Consider the following 27412-nt stretch of genomic DNA (forward strand, 5'->3'; position numbering starts at 1 on the left):
AGGACCACATGGTAAATCCTCAGATTCTTCTGGTCTTCCCAGTTCTTCAGGGGACCAGATGCATTTCAGTCATGGCTAAGACTGAAACAGAATGGCAGCTTTAAAAGAGGTTTCCCGTTCTCATAGGAGGTGGAGGAAAGGGTGTGGTGATATCTAAATCAGGCTCTGCCCAGCTTCTTGGAGTCCAGGGCCTCAGACCATGGGAGTTGACCAACCTTTGACTTATCCTATCATAGACAATTTGGTGGAAGGGAAACGGAAACGGCGCAGCAACATCAGCTCCCCAGCCACCCCTACTGCCTCCAGCAGCAGCAGCAGCACAACCCCTACCCGCAAGATTACAGACAGCCCTCGTGCCTCCTCGGGAGTTCTCTCAGGCAAAAGAAAACTGATCACTTCTGAAGAAGAACGGTCCCCTGCCAAGCGAGGCCGGAAGTCTGCCACTGTGAAACCTGGTGAGTACTCCCTTTTGCCTCATCCTCCCTCAGACCACTGTGGAATGCAGGGCCAGCTGCTGGAGAGAAGGAGCCTGATAAGTGGCAATGGCCGCTCTGTCCTGCTACAAAGTTGGGATCCTGCACAAGCACAGGTAGTACTCAGCTTACTGCATCTACCTTTACACATCTCCCAGCAGAGTCCAGTGGAGATAGATAGGACACTAGGTCTTGATTGGAAACATTCATTGAGTTCTGTATAAGTTCCAGGAGGGAAAGAAACTGAATTTTAAGCAGATTCCTTTATCTGGCACCATCTTCTACCTCAGGAAGCTCTGCTTCCTGAGTCTTTTTGTGCTCAGGGCCCTGTGGCTCTCCCAGACTTCCTACTGAAAGCTAGTACCTCAGTCTGCATCTCCTTGTACTGTTCCTCAAACACCTCCTTTCCACGCACTCATGTTTCATGTTAACAGGAATTCATCCGTCTGTTGTTCACGGAGTCTCTAATATCCAGCCCCAGCCATTGTGGGTTCTGGAGACACAGGTGTAAAGTCCTCAGTGTCTGCCCTGAGGGAGCTCTCAGTGCAGCAGACTGAGCGAGTTCATCGGTTGTTACGTTGTCCTAGCACCAGAGTTCCTTTGGTTTCCTGTATATTTGCGTTGTGTCATCTCCATATGTATCCAGCACCTCTGTTGTGTTCAGGGTATGTGAGGCATGAAGTCTTTCGATATTACTTCAAATAGTCCCAATGAGGTTTAGATGCTAGAATTCATTTTCTAGTTGAAGAATTTGAGGTACAGAAAAGTTGGCTAACTTTACCAAGGTGACCTAGTAATCCAGAATTCAAACTCAGGCAGTTTGACTTTGAAGTCCAGGCTTATACATACTACATCAGACTGTTCTCCTCCTGCTGGTTTTGTTTTAGGGAGGCATGACCTGTCTGTCATCTTAGCCTCCTAATGAGGCTATGATTCTGCTTCTTCAAATCAGGTATTTGTTTTCTTCTTGAGGACTTATTGGGGCACTCGTAGCATGGGTGTTCTGGGAGTCCTGGGCTGGCCGGTGCACTTACTCACCCCCAGGGGTTGGAAACTGGGATAATTGAAGCAGGCTGTTTTGCTGTAGCTCCATCAGTGAGTAAGAACACTTTATTACCAAGTATTCTGTGCACCGTTCTGGTGACGGTTAGGCATAGGGTGGGAGTATCTGCTGGGTACACTTCTCGGTAACAAAAAAAATGGGTTTTTTGTTGTTGTTTTTTTGTTTTTAAGGGCTGTTTCAAAATATCACATATCCTGGGGAAATCAGAGCACTGAGCAAGAGAAAGTGGGCTGAAGATTTCTAAGTATTTTTCACTCTTACCTAAACTTTGTTTGTATTAGAACCACTACTTTCTTCAGATCCCAGAAGTATTTAGTTTGGCTGTATAAAAACAATACTAGTTGATATTCATTTATAAATCGTCATGACTGTATAAAACTTAAATACATAAAATTTCTCTGCACTGTAAATTGGGTCCTGGGACCCAATAGGGGTCCATAGGAATGGTCTTTGGTCAGTAGCTCAAAAAACCTGGTCAGGACATTGCCTACCCATCCTGTCATGCCCAGGCAGTGGTCTGTATCCTTCTAGTAATTGTGTCTCCATCCCTTCCAGGTGCAGTGGGGGCAGGAGAGTTTGTGAGCCCCTGTGAGAGTGGAGACAACATGGGTGAACCCTCTGCCTTGGAAGAGCAGAGAGGGCCTTTGCCCCTTAACAAAACCTTGTTTCTTGGCTATGCCTTTCTTCTCACCATGGCCACAACAAGTGACAAGTTGGCCAGCCGCTCCAAACTGCCAGATGGCCCTACAGGAAGCAGTGAGGAAGAGGAGGGTAAGTCCCTAGGAAGCCCTGGGGGCTCTGACACATGAGCACTTTCTTCCTTTCCATTCACTTATGAGCCTATAAAGTAAGCAGTGCAAGTGGTGTGTGAGATCTTGGTCAGGGAAAGTTAATGAACTCTCCTTCTTAATATATAGACGGTTTTCACAAAATTCCTCTTAGTGGCTCCTCAAAACAATCCTGTGAGGCACATGGGACATAGATCTTACCGTCCATTTTACAGATGAGGAAACAAGCTTAGAGAGGTTAAAACCGTGCTTTTTGTCTGCAGTAATGGTAGGTTTGGGACTAGAACCCGGTGTTCATTCTATCCTATGACAGTCCTCCAAGTCAGGTTTCTGAATGCCCTGCCATCTTTCCCATCTGTGTTCTAGGGGCAGTTGCTAGAGAAAACCCACCTGGGGGCGAAGTTGATTCTCGTGAGGTCTGTGCATAAGACAGAGAATGTAGGGTGCCCAGGGCCCCAGGGTGATATCAGAGAAACAGCTTCTAAGCCTTTTCAACTCTTGTATCTCTGTTCAACCTTAACCTAAATCTATATATTGTATTTCTGTGTGGTCATGACTTAGGGTTTGAGTGAAGGCTGTAGTGGGGACAGGTAAAAATCGTTTGAACTGTCTAAAGAGTGTGTGATCTAGGAGAGAAAATGGGTGGATACAAATGTATACACTGTAAGTGACTCACAGCAGCATCCACATATATCTGTGAACCATAAAGGTGCAGATGGAGTGATGTTCTGCAGGTTAGTTACTATATCTTACACGAGGGAATCGAATTGGGGAACATGGTTTCATAAAATAGCACCACTGCAAATCTGCGATGGTAGGCATCTCAGGTGTGTAGACAACTCTTCCCCTAATTAACCAAAACCAACCATAGCCATGTGGAAATCTGTACAGGGCTATGGGAAGGGTGATCAGAGAATTGAAATTACGGTTTATGCTATTTGGAAGGTGCATAAACAGCCATCAGTAGAGCGACTCTAGGGTGTGGGAGCAGGTGTGGCATGTGTGGGGTTTCAAGGTTAAGTGTGTGCCCAGCTTTGTTTGTCAGACAGAATTCAGATAGGTGTCATTGGCGACAAGGTGTATGAAGAGTTTCCTAGCTAAGAGTGTAGTTTACTTTGATTATAATGGGAGTCCCTTGAGGATTCTGCAGGATGTGGCATCAAAACAGTGTTTGTGGTCTTGTTTTCTTTTGCTTTCACAGTATTGCTAGACTCTGGACTTTATTCTCCAAGATGCTCCTAGCCCTTCCATAGACCAGGACTTCACAAGGCAACTCTATAATGTTTTATCTGTGGTATAGCATAGTCAAGAAAGGCAGCTTTGGGGGTGTGCCCGGGTGGCTCAGTTGGTTAAGCATCCAACTCTTGATATTTGGCTCAGGTCATGATCTCATAGTTCATGAGATCTAGCCCCATGTCAGGCTCTGTGCTGACAGCGTGGAGCCTGCTTGGGATTCCCTGTCTCTCTTTGTCCCTCCCGCATGTGCGCTCCCTCTCTCTCAAAAAAATAACCAAACATTAAAAAAAAAAAAAAAACTGGTATAAGATGCACACTGTCCATCTGTGAGCCTGTGTGAGATTAATAAACTCAACTCCTAAAAATTCCCTCCACTGATGGCTGATATATCAAATGTTTATAATCCCAACCTTGCAACCATGTGCGGAAGGAGGTAGGCCTTATCTAAATGAGGAGGAGAAATTGGACATTTTTAAGAGATTGCCAGGTTTCTCATGGAAAATGTGATTATAGTGAACATGTCTGCTTTATCATCGGACACTGCCCAGAAGTACCAAAATCCTTGATGTTTTTGGCATGTGAGAATGTTGACAGGTACCTGGGTCTCAAGAAGCCTGGAGACATTTGTACTAAAACAACCTACAGAGTATTAATAGTTTTGGGGCTCCTGGGTGGCTCAGTTGGTTAAGTGTCTGACTTCGGCTCGGGTTGTGATCTCACAATTCGCAGGTTCAAGCCCTGCATTGGGCTTCGTGCTGACAGTGCAGAGCTTGCTTGGGATTCTCGCTCTCTGTCTCTCTCTCTCAAATAAACTTAAAAAAAAAAAAAAGAATATTTATAGTTTAAAAGAATCTATGTGACATGACTAATAGATAAATGGGAATCTTAGATGCTAGTTTATATCAGGAGCTGATAGAATGCTCAAATCCATTTAATGAGACATATTTATTAATGAGTTAAGAATATGGCACCTGGTATTGTTAGGAGGTACACTATCGGGGACCCATCAGCCATAGGGATTGACTCTAGAGTTGGGTTTATTTAGTATCTTCATCCTTGATTTTAGATGATGGAATTAAAAACCTGTTCATTTTAACCTCAGGTCAGGCAGGGCCACTCATAAATCACAAATAAAATGAAATCCAAAATGAGAAAAAGTAGAGGAATGGACTGCTGCCTAGACAGGGTAATATTTGATTACACAGGAGCAAGGAAATATAATTGGGAAATATAATTGGGGATTAAAATCTAGGGTAAGACTGGAAACAGACCTGGATTAAGCAGACATAAAATAGAAGTCTTGGGGAAAATAAAGGGCCATGAGAGGCCCCGGGAGCGACTCAGCAGTAGTGTTGGTACTGAGAATTGTGACAAATGTGTATTGAGATGGATCAAAAGGATACAGTGATGAAACAGAAATAGTCCTGCTCTCATCTGAGTGTTTTATAACCATGTAAAGTTTCTAGTTTGAGTTTTCATTTTAAGAGGAACGTGAGAATGTGTAGTCAAGGACAGAGCAATGGACATGAATAGGCTGGCCAGTCCTCACTAGAGGTGTAGAGGACTGAGTGTGGGGCGTCAGCGCTTGTGGGTGGCTCCATCAGTAAGGAGGGCACCACAGGCCTGGCCTGTCTGCACAGGTTCTGTTCTGTCAGTTACCACTGGGCGTGAGGGGGAAGGGAATGGTCTTGGCACTAAACTCTTATGAATTTGGTTGGGTTTTTTATTTGTGATAAGTTCATTAGAACTTAATTTCTCAGAACTCCTAATTAACTAAAATCTCTAATGTCTTGCCTTTTTTTTTTTTTTGTCTTTTCTTTTTTAATGTGTTATTTATATATGAGAGGAGCAGATATTTGGTCAAAAGAAGCAATTTCTAATTGCCTAGGGTCATTACAGCTTCAGCCTCATCTCTCATAACTTCTACTTCACCCTCAAGACTGTAAAGCAGTCATTGATGTTCAGTGTCCTGAGGTACTTCAAGATCATCAAAGGTAGATAGTTTTCAATAAAAAGGTTGAAATAGGATTTTTCTGGCTAGCCTTCACTTAATCAGCTACATTGTAGAAACCCTACTTTCTTTGAGTATTCTGGTTCTTCAGAGTTTTAGTGTACAAGGGGTAAAAAATTCTGATGAAGGGGGAATTTGAAGGCTTTGTTACAAAAAGTGCTAATCAGCTATTCTTCATCTCCACATCAGGCAGAATTAGAGGAAATGGGCTTAGTTTGCAGGAGACATTTAGGGTAGTCCTAAGGAACAACTTCCTGATGGTAAGGGTTATTCAAATTGGAGTACATTACCATGGGAACTGGTTGTGTGTCGATCCCTGTTAACAGTCCCATGACTTGGTACAGAAACCTTTGATGTTTTGGGGTTTAGGACCTACCCCCATTTCTCATCTTTCCCACCCTTTCTGCTCTTGTCCCTGCTTTTGGCAGCATTTTATAGTGCTCATGACAGATCTCTTTCTGACCCATGGGAAAGCTCTCGACCTGTCTTTAGGATATAGTGCTATGGAGCTAGCTGGGAGTGTCAAAGGAGGCAGCAAGAGGCAGGCTTAAAGTAGTAAATACAAAACTAACTAGTAATTATTATCTTGGTTATTTTTTTAAATAGAATTTTTAGAAATTCCTCCTTTCAACAAGCAGTATACAGAATCCCAGCTTCGAGCAGGAGCTGGCTATATTCTTGAAGACTTCAATGAAGCCCAGGTGAGGAGTTTCTTTGTGTAGCTTCCCAAAAGGGCAGTAATGAGAAGAGTCTGAGGGGGAGGGGATGGAGAGGTTGGGTACACCAGGTAGACAGTTGAGGAACTGGGAAACTGCCACAAAGTTGTTGCATGAACTAGAATTTTTACATGGGTGTAATGAAGAGAAGGTTGTAATGAAGAGAAGTTAGACCCCTTCTTGTTAAAGGCTGTGATTCTATTCTTGGGACAAAAGTAGGTTAAAATTTGTTTAATAGAAATCCCTATTAGAGTGTTGCTGATTCTCAGCCTACAGGGTTGAATATCTGGGATTGGGTGGTCCCTTGAGGGTTTAGGCCCCCAGAAACCTGCAGGTGAGGCAGGGAGAACATCTAAGGAAGCCTGTGGGCCTTTCATTGAGAAAGGCGACCTTGGGTAGAAGGATAGGTTCAGGGACATCTGGGTGGCTCAGTTGGTTGAGCTTGATTTTGGCTCAGGTATTGATCCCAGGGTCATGGGATTGAGCCCCACCGCGGACTCTGCATTGAGCATGAAGTCTGCTTAAGATTGTCTCTCTCTCTCTCTCTCTGCCTCTGCTCCTCTCCAGTTCGCACATGTGCTCTAAAAAAAAAAAAAAAAAAAATCACATTTTGGGTGGTATTTTAGAAGTGTTCAGATCTATTCTCTGTGATTAAGGGCTGCTATTCAGGGGCTTTCTGTAGAAGTAACCAGACCCATTGCTTCTGTTCCTTTTCTTCCAGTGTAACACAGCCTACCAGTGTCTCCTAATTGCAGATCAGCATTGTCGAACCCGGAAGTATTTCTTGTGCCTTGCCAGTGGGATTCCTTGTGTGTCTCATGTCTGGGTCCATGATAGTTGCCATGCCAACCAGCTCCAGAATTACCGCAATTATTTGCTGCCTGCTGGGTATAGCCTTGAGGAGCAGAGAATTCTGGATTGGTGAGTATTTGAGAGCCTATCTAGAATGGTAGGCAGGAAGACAGCAAGCTCTTGGAGTGAGGAGAATCAAGGTGAGAGTGTTTCTAAAAATTAGAATGATCATAGGATAAATTAGAGAACTTGAGTGAGTTTATTTTAGTAGTTCATCCAGTTTATGTCCACAGGTACCCTGATTAAGGACCTTTTGAAGATGTGTGAGGATTTCCATGTAGGTTCAGTGTTCTTGACCTCTAAGGTTAGGGGACTGAATTTCAAGCAAGGCATTTTATTCTTAGTCCCAGGACAAACCTGGACAGCAGAAGGGATGTATTAGAAGGCTAGGATCCCAGAGAATACACGATTCATAGGAGAAGAGAAGGGGGAGTGGTACCGTAATGCAGGGCTTTTGAAAATATTCACACGTTGTTGGATGTAACCTGTCACGTTAGGGTCTTTTCTAATTCCAAGGTGCTGTGTCTCTGACTCCTTTGTAGGCAACCCCGTGAAAACCCTTTCCACAATCTGAAGGTACTCTTGGTGTCAGACCAACAGCAGAACTTCCTCGAGCTCTGGTCTGAGATCCTCATGACTGGGGGGGCAGCCTCCGTGAAGCAGCACCATTCAAGTGCCCATAACAAAGGTACCTGGAAAGTGTATGTGGTGTTACTGCTCCAAGGATGTCCTTCGACCCATAAGTGTGTTAGGCCCTGTGGTCTGTTAGGTTGACCATATCCGTGTTTCCTCTCTTAGAAAGGCACCACCTTCAGGAGCCACTAGGGGGGAGGCTCTATGCTTCTGCTGGTGTCCAATGGTGTATTTATAAATAATTCTACAAGGTTAGCATACAGTGATTACAGCTTTTCTCTTTGGGTTGTGATCAGTAACACTGATATAAAGGGCTGGAGTTTGGGCACAGTGCACCATACTGGCACATCTTTAATGGAAGGCTAAATTGAGTCTCCTTTCCTCATCTTCCCCTGCTTCCTGCAGATATTGCTTTAGGGGTATTTGATGTGGTGGTGACGGATCCCTCATGCCCAGCCTCGGTGCTGAAGTGTGCTGAAGCATTGCAGCTGCCTGTGGTGTCACAAGAGTGGGTGATCCAGTGCCTCATTGTTGGGGAGAGAATTGGATTCAAGCAGCATCCAAAATATAAACACGATTATGTTTCTCACTAAGGATATTGGTCTTAACCGATTTTATTCCCTGTTGTGGAGATTGTGTTTTAACCAGGTTTTAAATGTCTTGTGTGTAACTGGATTCCTTGCATGGATCTTGTATATAGTTTTATTTGCTGGACTTTTATGATAAAATAAATGTTGAATCTCTTTGGTTGTAGTAACTGGGATTTCTTCATCCATTTCTTTGAACTTAATCGCAGAACAAATAGCAAGACCAACATGTGGTACCTTCTCTGTGGTTTTCAATAGGTTTGTTCGTAGTGGAGGACAGCTTGCCAAGGAAAATAACAAGTGAATTTAAAATTTTTCCGTGCCATCATTGTCGAAAGGTTATCCTGGGCTGTTTAAAATTAGATGCTTCCCAAAACCTAATTTTACAGTAGGTCCAGATCAATAGTTGTAGCTAAAGCTGAATGGAATTGAGCATAGCTCTTAAGTTTCCTGGCAATTAAAAAAATCTCTATTTAAAATTGACCTGACAGCTGACTTGTGGGTACTGTACTTTTTCCTAAAAAGGAAAAAGCACCAGTTGCTCTGAAAGGGCAGTGACTATAAGCTTGACGGGATGACTTTGTGCAAGGATCAACAGGAGAAACACAGTGACAACATTTGGAAATGGCAGAAGTTGTAGTCAGAGGTCCAACCTTTTTTAACTGTTATTCCTGTCATAGTTACTAGAAGCTGTTCCTTCCCTACCTCTAAGCATCAGCCCTGCCGCTGTCCTCTCATTCTCTAAAGCAGGGGTTAAAAACTTTTTCCTGCCAGTTAGGAAGTATTTTAGGCTTCTTGGGCTATTTGATGTGTCACAAGTACTCACCTGTGCCATGATGGCACGAAAGCGATCACAGACAATAGGTAAACAAATGAGCGTGGCTGGGTTCCGATAAAACTTTATTTACACCAACAGGTGGCAGGCCATGGTTTGCTAACTTCTCCACAGGCAGCAGTGGAAGGGGTCATCCTCAGCACACAACTGTAGGAAATAGGACGTAGTATGTGGTAGAAGGTACAGAGATAAGAACCAGATTCAGTAGCTACAGACTGATGCTGGATTGCTGCATTCTTGTTCAGTATGGAGGGAGTTGTTCAATGAGTATTTTGGTTCACACCAATATGAACATTAATAATTACCAGTAATGGTTGGGCCAGGTTAGGAGAACCTCAACTCCTATGGTTCTTCTAAGAGGGGATAATTAGACCTGTAACTTTCAGTACTTGAAATCTTAAGAATTTGACCTCAGTTTTCTTAAGGACCCTTTTTTCTTTGTTAGAATACTACTTTAATATGTTGTCAATAGCTAGGATTGCCCTTTTACCAGCGTGAGATGAGTGGGAGTTCTTACTGCTGGGTCTCACAGCTTGAACAGTACCTAGGCGCATAGCAGGTGCTCAATGCATGGATGTGCCCCACGGATGTTCTCCGTGGACTGGATCTGGCAAGGCCGGCAGATGGAGAGCTGACACCACATGTCTTCCATGGTGGGTGAGTGATGAACTCCCCTAAGGTAGGGCAGACCCTTCCACATGGGAAGCATTTGTGCCCACGGGTGTTCAGTAGTATTGCTTCTAGCAGAAAAAGGTAGAGCCCTCAGTAGTCTGCAGGCATTTGTTGAAAGGCTGGAGTGTTCTGAATCTTCTGTCACAGATTTGGGAACATGATGGGCCTGTTAGTTTGTGAACCAGATGTTTTCACATCCCGAAACTGAAAGAAAAAAAGAGCCTCATCAAATATGCTTTCCTGAGCTTTTCTTCAAAGAAATATGAATCAGGGCAACCTGTGATCTACATAATGTCATCTTAAAACTTAAGTTTGACTCTTCTAAAATCGCTTAGGAGAAATCTGCTTGAGGACATATGAGAAAGAGAAAAAGGAGAACAATAACGTGTTTTTGAATAGGACAGGCCTCTGAGAAAAGCTAACCACCACAAAATCTATTCAACTGAAAAGAAAAGAATTACAAGGGGCAGTTACCTTTCCCAGACTTGGAAGCTGGGGGCTGGTGAGGCAGGCAGGGGTCTGCGGCTGCACAGCTAGTTCATGTCAGAACTGGGAACCACAGCCACACTGCTTCCCAGCAGGGCATCAGCCCAGACAAGACCTAAACACCCATCTCCGCATCAGGGATTTTAGTATGTTACTATGATGATGGCTTTTACTGGAAAATAAGCTTCATTAAAATTATTAAAGATGATCAGATGCAGCCCTTTTTCTCTCTGAGCCTTAGTCTGTTTATAAAATGAGGCTATTTGGATGAGACCGTGGCTAGAGCCTCCTAGCTCTGGAATTACAACTCGTTAAAAAGCCACACACACACAGTCCACCGAGTTCCCCAGGGCTTGCTCCTACCTGCCCAGAGTTCCACCAGCCTGGGTGTAGTATTTGTTATAATCTAGTCGTAAGAGTAGTTGAGCCAAATCTGAGTTGATCTGATGATTGCGAACGCTGGAGAGAATCTTAAATAGGAGTGACGACTGGCGGCTAAAGCCCTGCAGAGAGAAGGACCCACGCTGCCATTCCTCTCAGACTCACCAACTGTCCCTGTGGAGTGAGGCAGGGAGGGCGGTTCCCTGAAAGAGTCTTACCCAAAAGTCTACAGCACCAGCTGGCCTTCCCACATCCTCACCTCTGTTAGCTCCTAAAACTCTTCTTCGTACAGAACCCATAGATTGCATGACTTTCTGTGAAAGTACACGCTCATTCTCAGGAGGAAGTTAGCATCTGCTTTCAAGTTAATATGTTCTGTGGTACAGTGGGGGTGGGGAGAGCTGCGTGGTTTTGTTCCCGTCGGATAATCACAATCTCAGTGAAACGGAGTTAGTTCAAGGAAGTAAGGAGGTTGGGTAGAATGTGAAAACAAAGCCATGTGTGTTTGTGGGCTGAAGAAAAGATTCAGGGCTGAGCTATTTTTGAATGTTGAGATGGCAAATTAGCTGCTTTAAAGTGAACTGACAGCAACATTTTTATCTCTGTATCTTGTTATTTCTGTATGTATGTAATTATTGGGAAAATGCCTTATTGACTCAGAGGGAAAGATCGTGATTCCCCATTGGCAAAACAACCTCTATCCTTTGGACAGGGCTGCACACCGCCAAGTGGCCAGCAGACTCACCTTCACCAGGATGCTCAGCTGGGCAGCCCCACGTTCATCCAGTGGGCCCAGGTTCTGACTGACCAGCGAGCAAAAGCTGTGACAGAGATCTAGGATTTCATTCAGGCAGTGAAACACCTACCCAGGAAAGAGGCGGTATTAGGAAAAAGAGGTAGATGCATCCATGAAATTAAAGATTTGGGAAAACAATCTAAGAGCTACCTTACTCCCATTCTTTGACCTCAGGAGAGACAATGTCACATGCAAGTCCTGCCAGCCCCTCAAAATGCAACGTGTGTAAAACAAACTTCCCTTCCTGGCAAAGATGCTGTCATTCTCTTAGTCACTCCTGCACAAAACCTCCATTCTAGCCACAGTGAACTTGTCATCGTTTCTTGGACCCACCAAGTGTGCTCCTGCCCTGAGCTTTGCTTTCAGTGTTGTTCCCTGTGCCCGGGACACTCTCCTTAATACAGTTCAAGTTCTACCTTCTCAGCAGAGCACTCCCTTCCCCATGTACTCTTTAGTGACCCCCTGCTTCTCTCTCTATATTATGTGTACTGCTCTCTTGTTGAGGCCACCTGTGTTGTTACTGATCTGTGTATGTATGTATGTTCTGTTTCTCCAACTAGATTGTGAGCTCCTTAAGGGCAGAGCCATGACTTATACCTCTTTGTATCCCCAGTGCCTTGCATAAAGTAAGCACTCAATAAATATCTAATGGTGACCACCTGCTCTGAAATTCTGCTTTTCCCAAGGATGCACGCATGCCAGACGAGGACAATCTACTGGTGACAGTGGTTCCTGGTGTTGTCAGTTCACAGAAAGAACCCTTGGGAGTGGCATCCATGTAACTCACTCTCCCTTAGTGCAGCAAAAATAGCTCCAAATAGCAAAACAAAAGACAAGTAGTGTTTGTGGTGTGGCACAACTGAGGGATAAAACTGGCTGACATCACAGATGAAGTGTAATCTGTGTAACCTAAATAACCATAGAAACTCTGAGGGGTCCTTTCAATCTTTCCGCTTTTTATTCTGGAATTAGAATCTACTTGTGAGTTTTAAAAAATACTGGTGTCTGGGTTTCACTCCAGAGACTCTAAGTGCTCTGGGTCCTAGGTTTTTTAAAGCTTCCAGGTGATTCCCATGTGTGGCCAAGGTTGAGAATAACTACCCTGAAGGAGATGAACATATGTATATACACACATACGTACTCAGAGGGGGAGACACTACTCCAGCTGTATGTGAAAACAACTCTCAGTTGGTCAATCCTGACCCTAAAGATTTCTGAAAACCTAAGTACTCTATGCTTTTTGTTAGCCTTTCTGTGGTGTCACAGAAACGTTTCTTAAATTCCTCTAAATCCTTCCTTATGAGGGTTGAGCACATATTCTTCTATAGCTGCTCACCACATCCCGGGATATAATATTTCAGAGATTTAAAGACATTTAAGTTCCCTTTTAAAATTCCCTTTTAGTTTTGCTTTAACTTGTTAAAAATGGAGATCGAACAATTGCTTAAGGATAGCTCCGCATCCTGGCAACTCAGGATCTAAGGGAACAGTCGGGCTAGAAGCAGTCTGAGGAAACCAACAGCCCTACTTACAGGTTTCAACAAGATAAAGGACTGAGCCAGCAAGTTGCTAAGGAAGTGGTCGTGAGCCAATCGGATGCTTTCGAAGTCTCGGGTGGAGTTGATTTGATGCAGCAGCTGTGAGAACTGAGACTCCAGCACATCTACCTGATGGACAGTTAAACACAAATACTGTCAGTACTTTGCATATGCTAAGCACTCAGGGACACTAAGATGCCGATGGTCTGAACTAGAAATTCTTTGCCCCCACTCCTCTTTCTCCTATTCAGACCACTTTAAGACTGACCAAAGACCCCCTGATGTTGCCTGGCCTTATAGAACTTTATCTGCCTAATACCTCATGGCCTCCAAAGTTCTGACAGATCCCTCCCGCCTCCTGCCACATCCCCTCCACCTTCTCCCTTTAGTTAAGTCCTTCCAGACGTTCTAGCAAACTATAAAAAGGGTCAAGTCAACACAAGTTAAATCCTGCACTGGTGGTAAGAACCCTAAATTCCTCATCCTTCCTCCATTTATTCCCACTTTCCTCTAAAATGCCGCCAAGAACCCCTCCCAACCCAGAGATAGAACCTACGAATTCTCTCAAACGCCAGCATTTCATCCCGTGCAGGATGGCAGTCCCACTTCAGGAACCGCCGTCAACCTCCCAGGCTTCTGTTCCCACCCCTTCCTTCTCTTCATCCCTCGGCACAGACCTGGAGATAGTACTGCAGATTGTCCACCAAGAATGCCATGTGGTTTCTCAGGCGCCACTTGACCGCGTCGGTCTGGTTGGACTTGAGGTGCTTGCGCTGCATCTGCAGGGCCCAGCAGTGCTGCAGCTCAGCCTGTACCCGGCGCACGCTCAGCAGGTACTTGAAGACGACGTTGTACCTGGGGCAGACATGTCCCGCCAGCTGTTCCAGAGAGGGGCTTCACTCCCCACCTCACCTGCTGGCCACCCCTCCCCCATGGGGCAGGAAGGAAATGAGAATGGCTGGAGGGTGGGGATGAACTAACTGTGCTTTAATTTCTACGATGGAACCTTACAGAGCTGTCAGAGTAATGCGCTTCAGCTGTACAACTCAAGAACACCCCTAGCAATATGATTTTGAATAAAAAAGCTAAATCTCAGATTACATATAGCCTGATACCCTTTTTAAAATGTTTATTTTTTTTTTTAAATTTTTTTTTTTTTTTTTAACGTTTATTTACTTTTGAGACAGAGAGAGACAGAGCATGAACAGGGGAGGGTCAGAGAGAGAGAGGGAGACACAGAATCTGAAACAGGCTCCAGGCTCTGAGCTGTCAGCACAGAGCCCGACGCGGGGCTCGAACTCACGAGCCGTGAGATCATGACCTGAGCCGAAGTCGGACGCTTAACCGACTGAGCCACCCAGGTGCCCCTAAAATGTTTATTTTTGAGGGAGAGAGAGAGATCCCAAGCAGGCTCTGCACTGTCAACATGGAGCCCAACATGGGGCTCAAATCTAGGAACTGTGGGATCATGACCCGAGCAGAAATCAAGAGTCGGATGTTTAACTGACTGAGCCATCCAGGCACCCCTGATATACTTTTTTATTAATGCTTAAAACAACCAAGTAGAAAAAAAGCATACTTTGGGGGAATATATATATAGATGTTATAAAACTAAATATAAACAGGATAGAAAACGTGAATGTTAGGAGAGGGGTCACCTTGGGCTCGGGGAGCCAAGGGAGTGGGACTGGGAAAGACCACAGAGGCAGAAGGACGTTACTATCAGTGTTCCAGCTTTGGTGCTGGGAAGTGGTTTTATGGTTATGTATAAAAAGGAAGGAGGGTCTTATATGGACCAATAATAAAAATATGTTAGGAAACAAGGATTTTAGTTATTTGACTCTCTTGTCCCAAAGAAGAGAGAACACAATCGAAGGCTCCCTCACTGAGCTCTATCTCCTGCCTCACAGCAAGCTCAGGGGCTAGTTGCCTTGCACAAGAAGACACATGAGAAGGACAGCTGATTCCTAGCAGAACCAGATAAATTTACTTGTTTGTAGGAAGGCCTGCAGAAACCAATCTGATTTGGTTTTTAAAATCATCTATCCCTGGGGCACGTGGATGGCTTAGTTAAGCATCTGACTTCAGCTCAGGTCATGATTTCATGATTCATGAGTTTGAGCCCCACGTCGGGCTCTGTGTTGATAGCTCAGAACCTGGAACCTGATTCAGATTCTGTGTCTCCCTCTCTCTCTGCCCCTCCCCAGCTCATGCTCTCTGTCTCTCTCAAAAATAAGTAAACACTTAAAATCATCTATTTCTAATGGAACATAGTAAAAATAGTATACCTTGATTGGATTCTGATTTGAACAAACCCAAACATAAAAAGACATTTGTTAAAAAAAAAAAAAAAAGACATTTGTGGATAACTGTGAACATTTCCATGTGGACCAGATATCAGATAAGGACTTACTGTCAATTTTACTGGGTGTGATAAGTGCATTGTCGTTACATTCAAAACATGCCTTTTCTGAATTACAGAGTGATGGGAGTGAAATGACATGTCTGGGATTTGCTTTATAAAGCCTCTAGCGGGAAAAAAAAGATAAAACAAATAGCATAATGTTGATGGTTACTGAAGCTTGATAAGGTATACATGAGCGATTATAGTCCATACTTTTGTATACATTTGGAAATTTTCATAATTAAAAATTTTTAAAAATACATCGGAGATTGATTTCTTCAAGGGTGTTCACAGCCTGATATGTGAGGAGGTAAATGGACTGTTTGCCTGTGGGACACTGGGAGCTGTGGAGGCTCTTTGGACAAGGTCCATGCAGCTTACTTAGGTGTGCTATGGGCTCTGAACCTGCCACAGAAATCTCCCTCAACCAGCCTTGTCTTTTCCAGTTCATGCCTGTTCTCCATACTGCAAGCTTCTTTACCCCAAAAAGTAGACAGGGTTGTGAACAGGAGCAGAGAGATGAAGTGAGGCCCTTTTCTTCATTTATTTCCTTTTCTCCGTTCATCTAGCCCGAGGACAATGGCCTCCATCCTCCAACCAGGGCAGGGGCCAGTGCCCTATCCCGTAATAGGATTTGAGAAATTCCTAAAATGCTGTGGGGGCGGATTTCACAGGCCACCACCAGCCAAGCATGCTTCTCCCACCTCCCTTCCCCTAGAGCTCTCGTCCCCTGGCTTGGAGACATGAGGTCCTGACAGAGTAGAGCAGTAGCACGTGGCAAGCTCTCAGGATAAAGAACAGAGCTGATCCAAGTCTCTCACCACCTTGGTCCAGCTCCTTCATTCTAACCCTCAGCTTAGCTGTCCCCACTGCTTCTCCAGGGGGGTTACGGAGGTGGCTCAAGTCTGCAGCAAACACTTGGACTTGGAAACTCTTCCCAAGAAGATCAACGAAATATTACAAAAGTTAGGGAGGCAACTTGCTAGTCTGATGGAATTAACGAAGGCCAGATTCTCCATGTGGTACCCAAGATTGCATCTTCCCGGGTCACAAACTGGCAGCCTGTAAACTGCTTATCTTGGAACTTACAAGACAGCAGCAGGGGTGCCTGGATGGCTCAGTAGGTTAAGCGTCCGACTCTTGATTTCCGCTCAGGTCATGATCTCAGGGTTCCTGAGTTTGAGCCTGAAATTGGGCTCTACATGGACAGTGAGGAGCCTGCTTGGGATTCTCTCTTCCCTCTCTGTCCCTCTCCCTCTCTCCTTTCCCCCTCCCCACATTGTGTGTGCCATCTCTCAAAATAAATAAACTTTAAATAAAGAATAAAAATTTTTTAAAAAAGCAGAGGTGACCTGTTTCAGTTGGTAGAGTACGCAACTCTTGATCTCAGGGTTTTAAGTTCAAGCCCCAAGTTGGGTATAGAGATTACTTAAAAAATAAAATCTTAAAAACAAACACCAACACCACCACTACCATATTGATGGTTTGAAGGGTTTGACCCTCTTGTTCATCCCTGTCCCCACTACTCCCTACTGTCTTCTGTCCAGTCCATGAAGGCGTCTCAGTTTGCAACCCCCGATTTACAAATTGTTTACAACCACCAGCTGGGTGGTTATCTTGCTCCCACCAATTCTATTCCTGATCATTTCCACCCTTGGAAGTAAGGTAGGTAATATCTACCTGTGAGAAATTCATAAGTACTCACTTTTCCAGAACAGCAGGGGTGAAGAGAATGTGCAGTGGCCATTGCACTTTGTAGGAGAGACCTAGGGCTGCCCAGCCAGATGCAGGGGCTTCCCGGGGAGAAGTTTCCCGAGAAGGCCCTTCTCTCGCCTGAGCAGCATCTGTTAAGAAGAAAAAAGACAGCTTTGCTAACCTAGAACCACAGCTTCCACAAGGTGAGTCACATTCATGAAGTGAGCGCTCACTTGAGCCTGCAATGTCAGAAGCATAAAGTGGACAAAAAGGGACTTGCAGAAGGCAAGGAAATTCTGTGGGAGATTCTCTAGGAGGACTTTTAGATTCTTTTAAAGTCTGGTGGCTGGAAATAAATAGAGCTTTCCAGCAGCGGGACGAAAACAAAAAGAAAATCATGGCCTGGGCGTCCCACTTAGCCTCTCTGGACTTCCTTTTTCTCCCATATGAAACAGGGTACCAGACAAGGTGACTTCTAAGGTCAGAAATGATATGGTTTCTGTGGAGGTGGATGGAAGCAGAGATGAGAGAACAGACAATGACCAGTAAGAGCAGAAAGATCTAAGAAAGAGCAGCAAACCTTTATGGTCCTTTCCATGATACTCAATCGTCAAGTGCAACAGAGGGAGAAGGTTGTCATCATCCAGCAATACCTTATGTGCAGACTGCTGGAAGGCCACATTCACATCTGAAAGAGCACATGGGCTGATGAGAATGCTAGGCTATGTGACAGACCCAGATGCCACCAGCTTTCCACGTCTCCTCTAGCCTGCCTGACACAGCAGGACGCAATGTAAACGGGTTGCTTTAGGGTCACTAAGCATGCATTCCTCCTCCTGCTGCTGCTAGCAGCACCCAATTTTCCTTGGAGAATCACCCCTCCCAGCATTATCCATGTAGTTCAGTGGGGCTGACAATACCCGATTCTAGGATAAACAGGTGATGCAGGCATGATCAAATGGAATGTAATTCTCTACCTTGTTATACTATTTTGTTTAGGGATGTGAACATGACTCAAGCCAGGCCAATGCAGAGGTTCTATTCAGATTGAAAGAGGTTTTTTTGTTATTGTTTTTGTTTTTGTTTTGAGATAAACAAGGCCTTAGCAGGATGTGAGCTTGGCTGGAGGCCATCTTGCTACCATATGGAGCAAGCCTGTCTGTGAAAAAAGGCAGAAGTGAAAGATAGAATGACACCAAGTCCTGAAGGCATCGTGTAAGCCACTGGATCGGACTTTGCCTAAAGCCATCATACTCTGACCTTCTCATTTATGAAAGTCAATAAATTTTCCTTCCCCTTTACATGATTTTGAATTGGGTTTTCTGATATCTGTGATGAAAAAAGTCTGATGTGAGTAGAGTGGACATCTCTTGTTTTACAGAGTTAGAAAAATGGTAACCCTGTCAGTTTCCTATTTTCTTTTTTTGATTCTGATCCTTACCCGACTCTCCTCATGTAGTTTGAATGGGAACGGTGAGCATTCCCATTAGTCCAGGGTGAACACTTCACTGAAGGAGGCGTATCTTAATGTCTGCCATCTTTGATGCAGGGGTATGTATATGATCTGGACTAGGCTAATCAAAACCCTTTCCTGGAATCTTACAATTTGCTCCAGAAAGACTGGATTTGGTTCCTCCAGTAGACACTGAGGTAGTTCCTGGGAACTGTTGCCATGTTTCCAAAGGGGACTGGAAGGCCATCAAACGGCATGAAAGAGGCACAGACAAGATATAGTAAAGAGAATTCTAGCAGTATTCAAGTCCCTAGTTTTAGTCCCTCAATTGTTCTGAGACCCAGCTATACTCCTATCCCACTGGAGTTACAAATATAATAGCAAATACATTTCTCTTTTCTACCTGGGTTAGTTCAGTTTAAGTTTCCATCATTCACAACCTAAAGATTTCTAATACACGTGGCATTAAGTCCTGATATGCCCCATAAGGAAGGTAGGACTATAATCTGATAAAATACCTGATTTGTGCCCACTCTTCCAGGAAGGGTCAAGAGGCTACTCCCAATGACCTCCATGTACAGCCCACCTGAAAGGCCTTCCGTCTTTGGAAACATGGCTCCGTAACTCGCCAGGCTGCTCTTATGTGGAACAAACTAAACAGTTTAGCAGCAATTTCAGTACAGTGGTCATTCTCAGGCCCACAGGGCAATCACCATGTTCAGTTACTGCAGTGGGTGGTGTTTTTAACATGTGTTGAGCTGTGTCAATGAAGGCCTGAAACAGTTCTCCGCGTCCCAGAAGGTAAAAGTCTTTGATGATCTGTGGAAAGAATTTCAATTTACAATCCAGTAATGCAGCATGGCCAGGAGCTCCTCATTAGCCTAATTACACAGAAAATTTCCAATTTCATCAGTTAAGCCCAACCTAAAAAGGATACAGGCTTTTGACATGTCAAAGGGGCATACTTAGCAATTCCTCAAGGCAGGACAATGGGTGTGTCTTCGGTATCATTTATTCAATGACAACACAATATTATGCCAGAAGAAAATAAACACCCAAACTTTTATACTCTAGACATTTGTAAAATTAGGTAGAGTTTGTGTTCTTGGATGAGAACATGTGAGGAACACTCAGGAAGTCTAGGTACAGGCCACCAGTGCTCGTCAGACAGCCTAAAGAATGAGTCACTGCCCACCAGCATCATTTCAAGAGTTAAAAGACAGCTAAGCTATTACCTTCAGCTGACCCAGTAAATCTGACTCTTCCACCATCAGCTTCCAGAGATGCTGTGAAAAAAATATATATAACAGGGATAAAATTCCATTCCAATGAAAACTTCTAAAAAGAATGATTTTGTACAAGGGCCCCTAGGTGTCTCAGTTGGTTAAGTGCCCAACTCTTGAATTCGGCTCAGGCCATGAACTCCAGGTTTGTGCGTTCAAGCCCTGACTTGGGATTCTCTCTCTCCCTCTCTGTCCTTCCCCGACTCGGGCACACACATTCTCTCTCAAAACAAATAAACGTTGAAAAAAAAAAAAAAAAAAAAAAGGAATGAAACTAGTGATACATGCAACATGGATTAATCTCAAAATAATCATGAGAAAAGCAGCCTGACCCACCTCTTCCCCCAAAAGAGCACCTATTGTTTGACTCCACTTTTATAAATTCTAGAAAATGCAAACTAATCTATAGTGACAGAAAGTGGTTCAGTGGCTGCTTGGGAGCAAGGAGGGTAAAAAGTGTTGAAAATAAAGGATGGAAGAAGATATGAGGTAACTAATGAAAGCTGGGTAATGATCTTAACTAATAAAATAGAATTTAAGTAAAAAATATATATTTAAGGGGAGCCTGGGTGGCTCAGTCGGTTAAGCTCCTAATTCTTGATTTCAGCTCAGGTCTTGGCACCTCAGGGCCATGAGCTGGTCTCCCACACTAGGCGTGGCACCTACCTTAAAAAAAAACAAAACATACATACATATATATATATATACTTAATATATATGAATATATATCATAAGTGATAAAGAGTACATAATCTATACATAAAAGGAAAAACAATAAATAAATATATATTCACCAGAAATAGGCACACACCTAACATATAGCCTGGAAATGAGGCATTAGAACATGCAGAGAACTCTAGACTCACCGACTATACACTCGCTGAGCACATGCAGAACTAAAACCTAAAAACAAAAAACGGGCCCTACGTCAATCCATAAAGGAAGCCTCATTCAACTCTGAAGGACCAATCTATAGACTATGTTTTCCAACTGTACCGCAATAAAAATCAAAGCTTAATAAATTCCTGGGGTTAAAAAGAAAATCAGAAATTACTGAAGAGTGCTCGCTTCAGCAGCACATACACTAAAATTGGAATGATAGCGAAGATTAGCATGGCCCCTGTGCAAGGATGACACACAAATTCGTGAAGCATTCCATATTCTTCTCAAAATAAATAAAAAAAATATTTAGGGGAGCCTGTGTGGCTCAGTCGGTTAAGCGTCCGACTTCAGCTCAGGTCATGATCTTGCAGTTTGTGGGTTCAAACCCCACTCAGGCTCTGTGCTGACAGCTCAGATCCTGGAGCCTGCTTCAAGTTCTGTTTCTCCCTCTCTGCCCTTCCCTCATTCATGCTTTGTCTGTTTTTCTCTCTCAAAAATAAATAAACATTAAAAAAATTTTTTTAAAAATTATTTAGAAAAGGATGTTAATGTATACACTCCATGCAAAAAAGTTGTGAGACACAGTCAAAGCAATATAGAAAGCTTTATATAGATTACCTAGGATATAAGGGTTACAAATAGAAAAGTCAAGTTTTCAACCCTGGAAATTAGTAGTGAGTAACAGAAAACAAAAACAAAAACAAAAAACCAAGAAAAAAAAAATAAAGGCAGATATCAATGAAACAGAGGGGAAAAGAAGGTAATAAAAACACAAGGTGGTTCTTCGAAAAGATTAGCAGGACTCAACAGTAAAAGATTAAAAGAAAATACAAAATAAAACGCATAAACACAGATTTTCTAAAAAATTAAATCTAGATGAAATGGGTCTTCCTAGAAAAGGAGAAAATACCAAGACTAGTATGACAAATAATGATCTTGAACAGATTAACATAGATTTAAATACACTGAATTGGTACAGATTTCCCCTTGAACAACTAGCTTAGATAATCTTTCAGGTAAATTCAATCCAACTTTCGGTAATAACTCCTGTCTTCTATTAATTATTCTAGAAAATAGAAAAGAGTGATAGATGCCTCGCTCATTTCATGAGGTTTCTAGTCTTTATTCCACAACCACATGAGAACAAAACAGGAATAGTCTAATTTCACTAGTAAACATAGATGCAAAAATTCCAAGTACTGTACTGGCTAACCAAATCCAACAGTGTATTAAAAAAATAAAATGTTCAAGTACAGTTTATCTCAGGAAGATTCAACATCTGAAAACCTAATCCACAATTTACCATATGAGTAGCCTAAAGGAGAAAAAGAACTCCGAGCAAGAAACCACCATAATTGACATAGAAAATGCAGTTGATAAAATTCATCATCTATTTATGATAAAAACTCATAGCAAACTAGGAAGAAGAAAGTTTTTTTTTTTTTAACATGATAAACTTATGTGCCAAAGGCCCTCAGCAAACATTGGAGTAACACAGAAATTGTAGGTACATGACCTTTAAGAGCCAACATATCGAAAATGCTCATCATCGCCTCTTACTAGCATTGCCTCCACACAGTTTGTATCAACTACCACTCCAGCTGTTTAATGTAGTATTAGAAATCCAAGACTGTAAGAAAAAAAAAACAAAAGCAAAAGCCTAAAATTGGAAGTAAATCTTACTTGCAAACGATACAATCATTACTCAGAAAAATCAACAAACTATGAGAACTAAAAAAAGACCTTAAGAGGTCAGGCAGAAGATCCACGCACAAAAATCAATACTGCCACTTCTCTACATAAAAACTGTAGCTAACAAAAAAATTAAAATAACAAACCATTACATATGTAGGAATTAATTTTAAATATCTTTTCACTGAAGTACTAAAACTACATACAGAAAAGCACACAAATCAGAAGTTTACAGCTCAGAGAATTTTCACAAACTGAACACATCTGTATAAGCAGCACCCTGAGAACCCTATTCCTACCCTTCCCATTGATCAAGGTCAGATATGATCCTGACATCTAACAACAGATTAGTTCTGCACTTGAACATTTATATTAAACTTTGTATTAACTGTTTTTGAACTTTATATAAATAAATTCATATAGTGTGTATACTTTCTAAAAAAATCAAGAAGGAAAGAAAAAAAGGGACGAGTATGATATGTATTTGTGAGACATTCCCCCCTTTTTCCTTCTAAAAAGGAAACTATTTTCATTACTATAAATTGTTATTATTAGGGTAATACCTTACAAAAAAGCCTATTAGCTGCAATTCTAAAAGACTTCAAAGAGTCTGAACTTCAGTTCTTTGTCTATCATTTTTTACAAACTGGAAATGTAATGTCTAGCAGTATCTGCATTTCAGATTTCACAAGAAAAAAAACATTTTTGAAATCTTGTATTATTAAGGTTTTACTTTCCTTCATGAATTCCAGAGTTATCACAAGAATAATAAGAGAACAGAAATAGATTTAATAAAATAAAGTGTCCCTTAGACTAGAGCTGCTCTAGTTACAGATTGAGGAGGGGCAATACCTTGAAATTATGAAGGGACAGAAGCATGTAGATCTTTAGTTGCCCACAAAGAATCAAATGAAGTGATATCTTAAGATCTAATATTCCGTCTACATCACAGCTCTGTCTCCCATGCCCAGAATTTTTGAGATAGTAACTGGAAAAGGAAATCCTATTCATGATTGATTACTATGTTTCCAATGTGAGGATATCTGATGCCAAACTTCTTAGCAGTTCTAGATACCGCAGCGCACTGGGTACACTTCACAATCACCTGCAGTGGTTTGCTGGTTGGTTGTCTAGTTGGATGGTATTGATACTATTATCTACTCCCTCCCTCTCAATGTAGATCTCTAAGTCAGCAGCTCTGGAGGTGAGGATTTGATACAAATCCATGTTTTAAGATTTTCCAAAGCAGTTCCATCCACAGCCAAACTTGAAAACCACTAATATAGCAAACAAAACAGTTGTCTGACTAAAGATCTCATTTCACATTATCACACACCTGGGAGCCAAATTTTATTTTAAGCCACAGAACAGATGCCCATTTGAAAAATCATTGGTCACAATTTAAGATGGTGGATGAAGCACAATTTACTTAAGAACCCTGAAGCAGGGGATGCCTGGGTGGCTCAGTCAGTTAAGTGGCCGACTTCAGCTCAGGTCATGATCTTGCAATCCGTGAGTTCAAGCTCTGCATTGAGCTCTGTGCTGGCAGCTCAGAGCCTGGAGCCTGCTTCAGATTTTGTGTCTCCCTCTCTCTGTCCCTCCCCGACTCATGCTCTGTCTCTCTCACTCTCAAAAATAAACATTAAAAAAAAAAAAAAAGAACACTGAATAGGAGTCACAAGACCTGTTTTGATGTCACCTTTGTTACTTACTGTGCAACACTGGACAAGTTAGCTTTCATGGAAAAATAATACTTGTTCTGCATTCCTCATAAGATCATTATATCCATAAATGAAAGAGTTAGCAGTAAAGCCATCTAAAATGTAAGTGAGATGCTAAATTTACCCAGAATCATTTGATTCTTTGCAGTTCCTGCCAACTATATTGACAGATTCCAAATGCTAACTGTCTGAAATTGAAAGCGAGCCCTCTCTTTATTCAATTTAAGTAGCTAACTAGCGAACTCCTGTTGGGTGTGAAAAGACTAAAGCAGCTCTGCCTCTATCATTAAAAACTTCTTGGGGTGCCCAGGTGGCTCAGTTGGTTAAGTGTCCAACTTCGGCTCAGGTCATGATCTCACAGTTCCTGAGTTCAAGTCCCGTGTTGGGCTCTGTGCTGACAGCTCAGAGCCTGGAGCCTGCTTCGGATTCTGTGTCTCCCTCTCTCTCTGCCCCTCCCCCACTCATGCTCTGTGTCTCTCTCTCAAAAATAAACAAACGTTAAAAAAAAAAACCAAAAAAAACTTCTTGCCCTTCAACTCTCTCAAATAATTCCCTCCAAGCTGAGTTCTAATCACATCAAGAAGCAACAAAAGTACTCAGTTTGTGGGGAACTAGTCTGTTTTCTCGCTAAGCAAATATACCGTGAAATACAAACCTCGGCCACAGTACTACGAATACGATCCACCACCTGCTCGAAGTCCACTAGGCTGAAGAGTGGCTGCTGCTTGAGCCGATGAAGTTCTGCAGCAAAGGTGTCCTCCTGGTTCTTCAAAATGGATCCTGCAAAACAGGAAGGCACCTTCAAAGGAAGGCAGAGAGCGGTGGGACAGGCAAGGATTTACAATCCGGTCAGACGCTTCTCAAGTAAGCCTATAATGGTGCTGCAAACTCGGTACCTAAACTTTACCAGCCACTCACTCTGACCGAGCATTCTTTGGGGCCACGCAATATGAAAAAGGGCCTTTGAAGACGGTATATTGGCCAATCAGACTCTTACCTTTCCTAGTCAGGTTTACATTTTGGTTCTCAAACATCTGGACAGATTCTCCAACAAACAGGATTTTTTCAGCAACCCTCACTGGAATGTAGGATGGCAAAATCTCCACTCGTAGGGAAAACTGTTTTAGAGATGGTGCCAGCATGTTCTCTTCCTCTATCAGGCGCTACTCCAGGAAATAATCCGTAGCAGACATGATGTATGAAGAAGAGGAAAGCAAGAAAACATCACTAATTCTCCCAACCCATGACTTACATTTTCTAGAAGGACTTTAAAATGAAGTCTGAATGCCTAAATCTGAATGCCTAAATTACCACTAGAGAGATGATTACATTTCCATTTTCAGATAGTGAGAGAACATGGCAGAAATCACTGTGGTTGTTTTTAACATGAGGATTTTAGTCCTCACTCTGCCTTTACTATGTAAAACCCTGTACAGTAGGTCAGGAATTCTGCTTCCTTACCTGTAGGGACTTTATCGTCTTGTACATATGCTTGCTCTGCCCACTTTTTGTTTTGTTTTGTTTTGTTTATTTTTGACAGAGAGAGGAGGGCGAGGGACAGAGAGACAGAGAGAGAGAGGAAGACAGAATCTGAAGCAGGCTCCAGGCTCTGAGCTGTCAGCACAGAGCCCAACATGGGAGTCGAACACATGAACCATGAAATCATGACCTGAGCCAAAGTCGGATGCTTAACAGACTGAGCCACTCAGGCACCCCTCAGCTCTTTACTAGTATGTAACCCAAGTCATTTAGCCAAGTGGTTCTCCAACTGTAGCTCGTGGTCCAGCAGCATCAGCTGGAAACTTGTTACTAGGAAACTCTGTTAGAAATGCAAATTTTCAAGCCCCTCCCCAGATCTAGGACAGCCTGGCAGATGAGGCCTAGACATCCATCAGTGTTTTAATAAGCTCTCCAGCTAACTCTGACACACACAGACTTGCTTTGGACTTGATCCTTATCCTCCAGCTCCCAGCAGGAACTCTGGGCTCCACAATCCTGACTTTGAGCTCTGCCGTTTACCCTTTCTGGTTTGTGCTCCAGTGCTGGCAGTCCTCAGGGGACTGCCCAGACTCTCTTTTCCTCTTGTTCTCCTCACTCTTCTTAGACAATCACATCTTCTTCTGTCACTGAATTGATCATTATAACAGGTATTTCTAGCCTTTTTACATCATAGGACTCTGCATTATAAACGCTATGGAACTTTGAGACAGTTATACTAACATACATTTCACAGAATCTCCTGAAGCCACCCAGGGGCCCCAGGTTAAAAACGTCTATATGCTGATGACTCCTTAATCTTTATCTTCAAGCTAGACTGTTCTCATGAGCTCCAGGCTCAGCCCACTGAACATTTCCTGCAAGTACCTCAAACTCAACATGTCCAATACTGGAACCATCTTCTTTCCCCCGGTATTTGCCATATACATTCCTTATCATCTCTGCCTGCCTAGCCACTGAAGGCAGAAACTTAGGTATCATTCTTGACTCTTCCTTCTGGACTCCTATCCAAACACTAAAGCCTACCCATTCCACCTGCTAAGTCTCTCTCAAGCCTCTCTATTCTTTTCCATATTTACTGTTACTACCCTCAGTTTAGGCCACTATTATCTTTCACTTGAGTGTCCCCAACATTCTCCTAACTGACCTCCTTGCTGCTAGTCTTAATTTTTTTTAATGTTTACTTATTTACACAGAAAGAGAGAGAGAGAGAAAGAGCATGAGCAGGGGAGGGGCAGAGAGAGAGGGAGGGAGAGAATCCCAAGTAGGCTCTGCACCATCAGCGCAGACCCTGATGCAGGGCTTGATTTCATAAATCATGAGCTCATGACCTGAGCTGAGATCAAGAGTTGGATGCTCAAAGGACTGAGCCACCCAGGCGACCCTTGATTTTTTAAAAAACAATTTCCCCACACAGTGTCCAGAGTCATCTATCATAAAGTCTCATTGTGTTGACCTCTTGCTGAAAATTCTTCACTAGCTCCAAGCTCTTTTGAGGTTCAAGTCTAAATACCTTCCCATTGATGACAAGGGCTTTCATGATCTTACCTCAACAGTTTCATCGATTACTACTTCCCCCCTCTCCTCCATTGTCCCTTGTACTTTGTATTTCAGCTTTTACTTGACCATTTCAATTGTATTACTACTGGTTCCTCAAATAAGCCAGGTCTTTCATGGTCTCTGTACTTTGTACACGTCCTTCCCTCTGCCTAGAACGT

The 27412-nt window shown here is 42.9% G+C and overlaps 2 protein-coding genes and 1 non-coding gene across 11 annotated transcripts in view; 2 read left to right on the forward strand and 1 right to left on the reverse strand.

Moving 5' to 3' along the window:
* TP53BP1 (tumor protein p53 binding protein 1) overlaps positions 1-8529 on the forward strand; it is a 96294-nt gene extending 87765 nt beyond the window's left edge. For 6 of the 9 annotated variants that reach the window (XM_078448562.2, XM_060618747.3, XM_060618745.3 and 3 more), the window contains 6 exons: positions 237-455; positions 2092-2307; positions 6178-6272; positions 7009-7208; positions 7682-7827; positions 8178-8529. In XM_078448562.2, coding sequence (XP_078304688.1) covers positions 237-455; positions 2092-2307; positions 6178-6272; positions 7009-7208; positions 7682-7827; positions 8178-8365 — 1064 coding nt within the window. In that variant the 3' untranslated portion in view covers positions 8366-8529. Of the gene's footprint in view, positions 1-236; positions 456-1360; positions 1426-1706; positions 1781-2091; positions 2308-5406; positions 5555-6177; positions 6273-7008; positions 7209-7681; positions 7828-8177 lie in introns of those variants that run through there. The other 3 variants (XR_009606043.3, XR_009606041.3, XR_009606042.3) reach the window with 3 other exon arrangements.
* Positions 8530-9238: 709 nt separating this feature from the next.
* The window catches only part of TUBGCP4 (tubulin gamma complex component 4), a 35465-nt gene continuing 17291 nt past the window's right edge, over positions 9239-27412 (reverse strand). The window contains exons 8-19 of the mRNA XM_060618783.3: positions 25195-25360; positions 24853-24977; positions 19855-19905; positions 19333-19438; positions 17747-17854; positions 17177-17315; positions 13745-13922; positions 13062-13196; positions 11479-11595; positions 10716-10855; positions 10341-10536; positions 9239-10070 (exon numbers count right to left, since the gene is read on the reverse strand). Coding sequence (XP_060474766.1) covers positions 10452-10536; positions 10716-10855; positions 11479-11595; positions 13062-13196; positions 13745-13922; positions 17177-17315; positions 17747-17854; positions 19333-19438; positions 19855-19905; positions 24853-24977; positions 25195-25360 — 1350 coding nt within the window. The 3' untranslated portion in view covers positions 9239-10070; positions 10341-10451. The remainder of the gene's footprint in view (positions 10071-10340; positions 10537-10715; positions 10856-11478; positions 11596-13061; positions 13197-13744; positions 13923-17176; positions 17316-17746; positions 17855-19332; positions 19439-19854; positions 19906-24852; positions 24978-25194; positions 25361-27412) is intronic.
* On the forward strand, positions 20963-21067 carry LOC132670489 (U6 spliceosomal RNA). Its single transcript, XR_009606726.1, has one exon. It is a non-coding gene; the product is annotated as a U6 spliceosomal RNA (small nuclear RNA).

This window comes from Panthera onca, chromosome B3 (assembly GCF_046562875.1).
Source record: "Panthera onca isolate mPanOnc1 chromosome B3, mPanOnc1 haplotype 2, whole genome shotgun sequence".
Lineage (NCBI taxonomy): Eukaryota > Metazoa > Chordata > Mammalia > Carnivora > Felidae > Panthera > Panthera onca.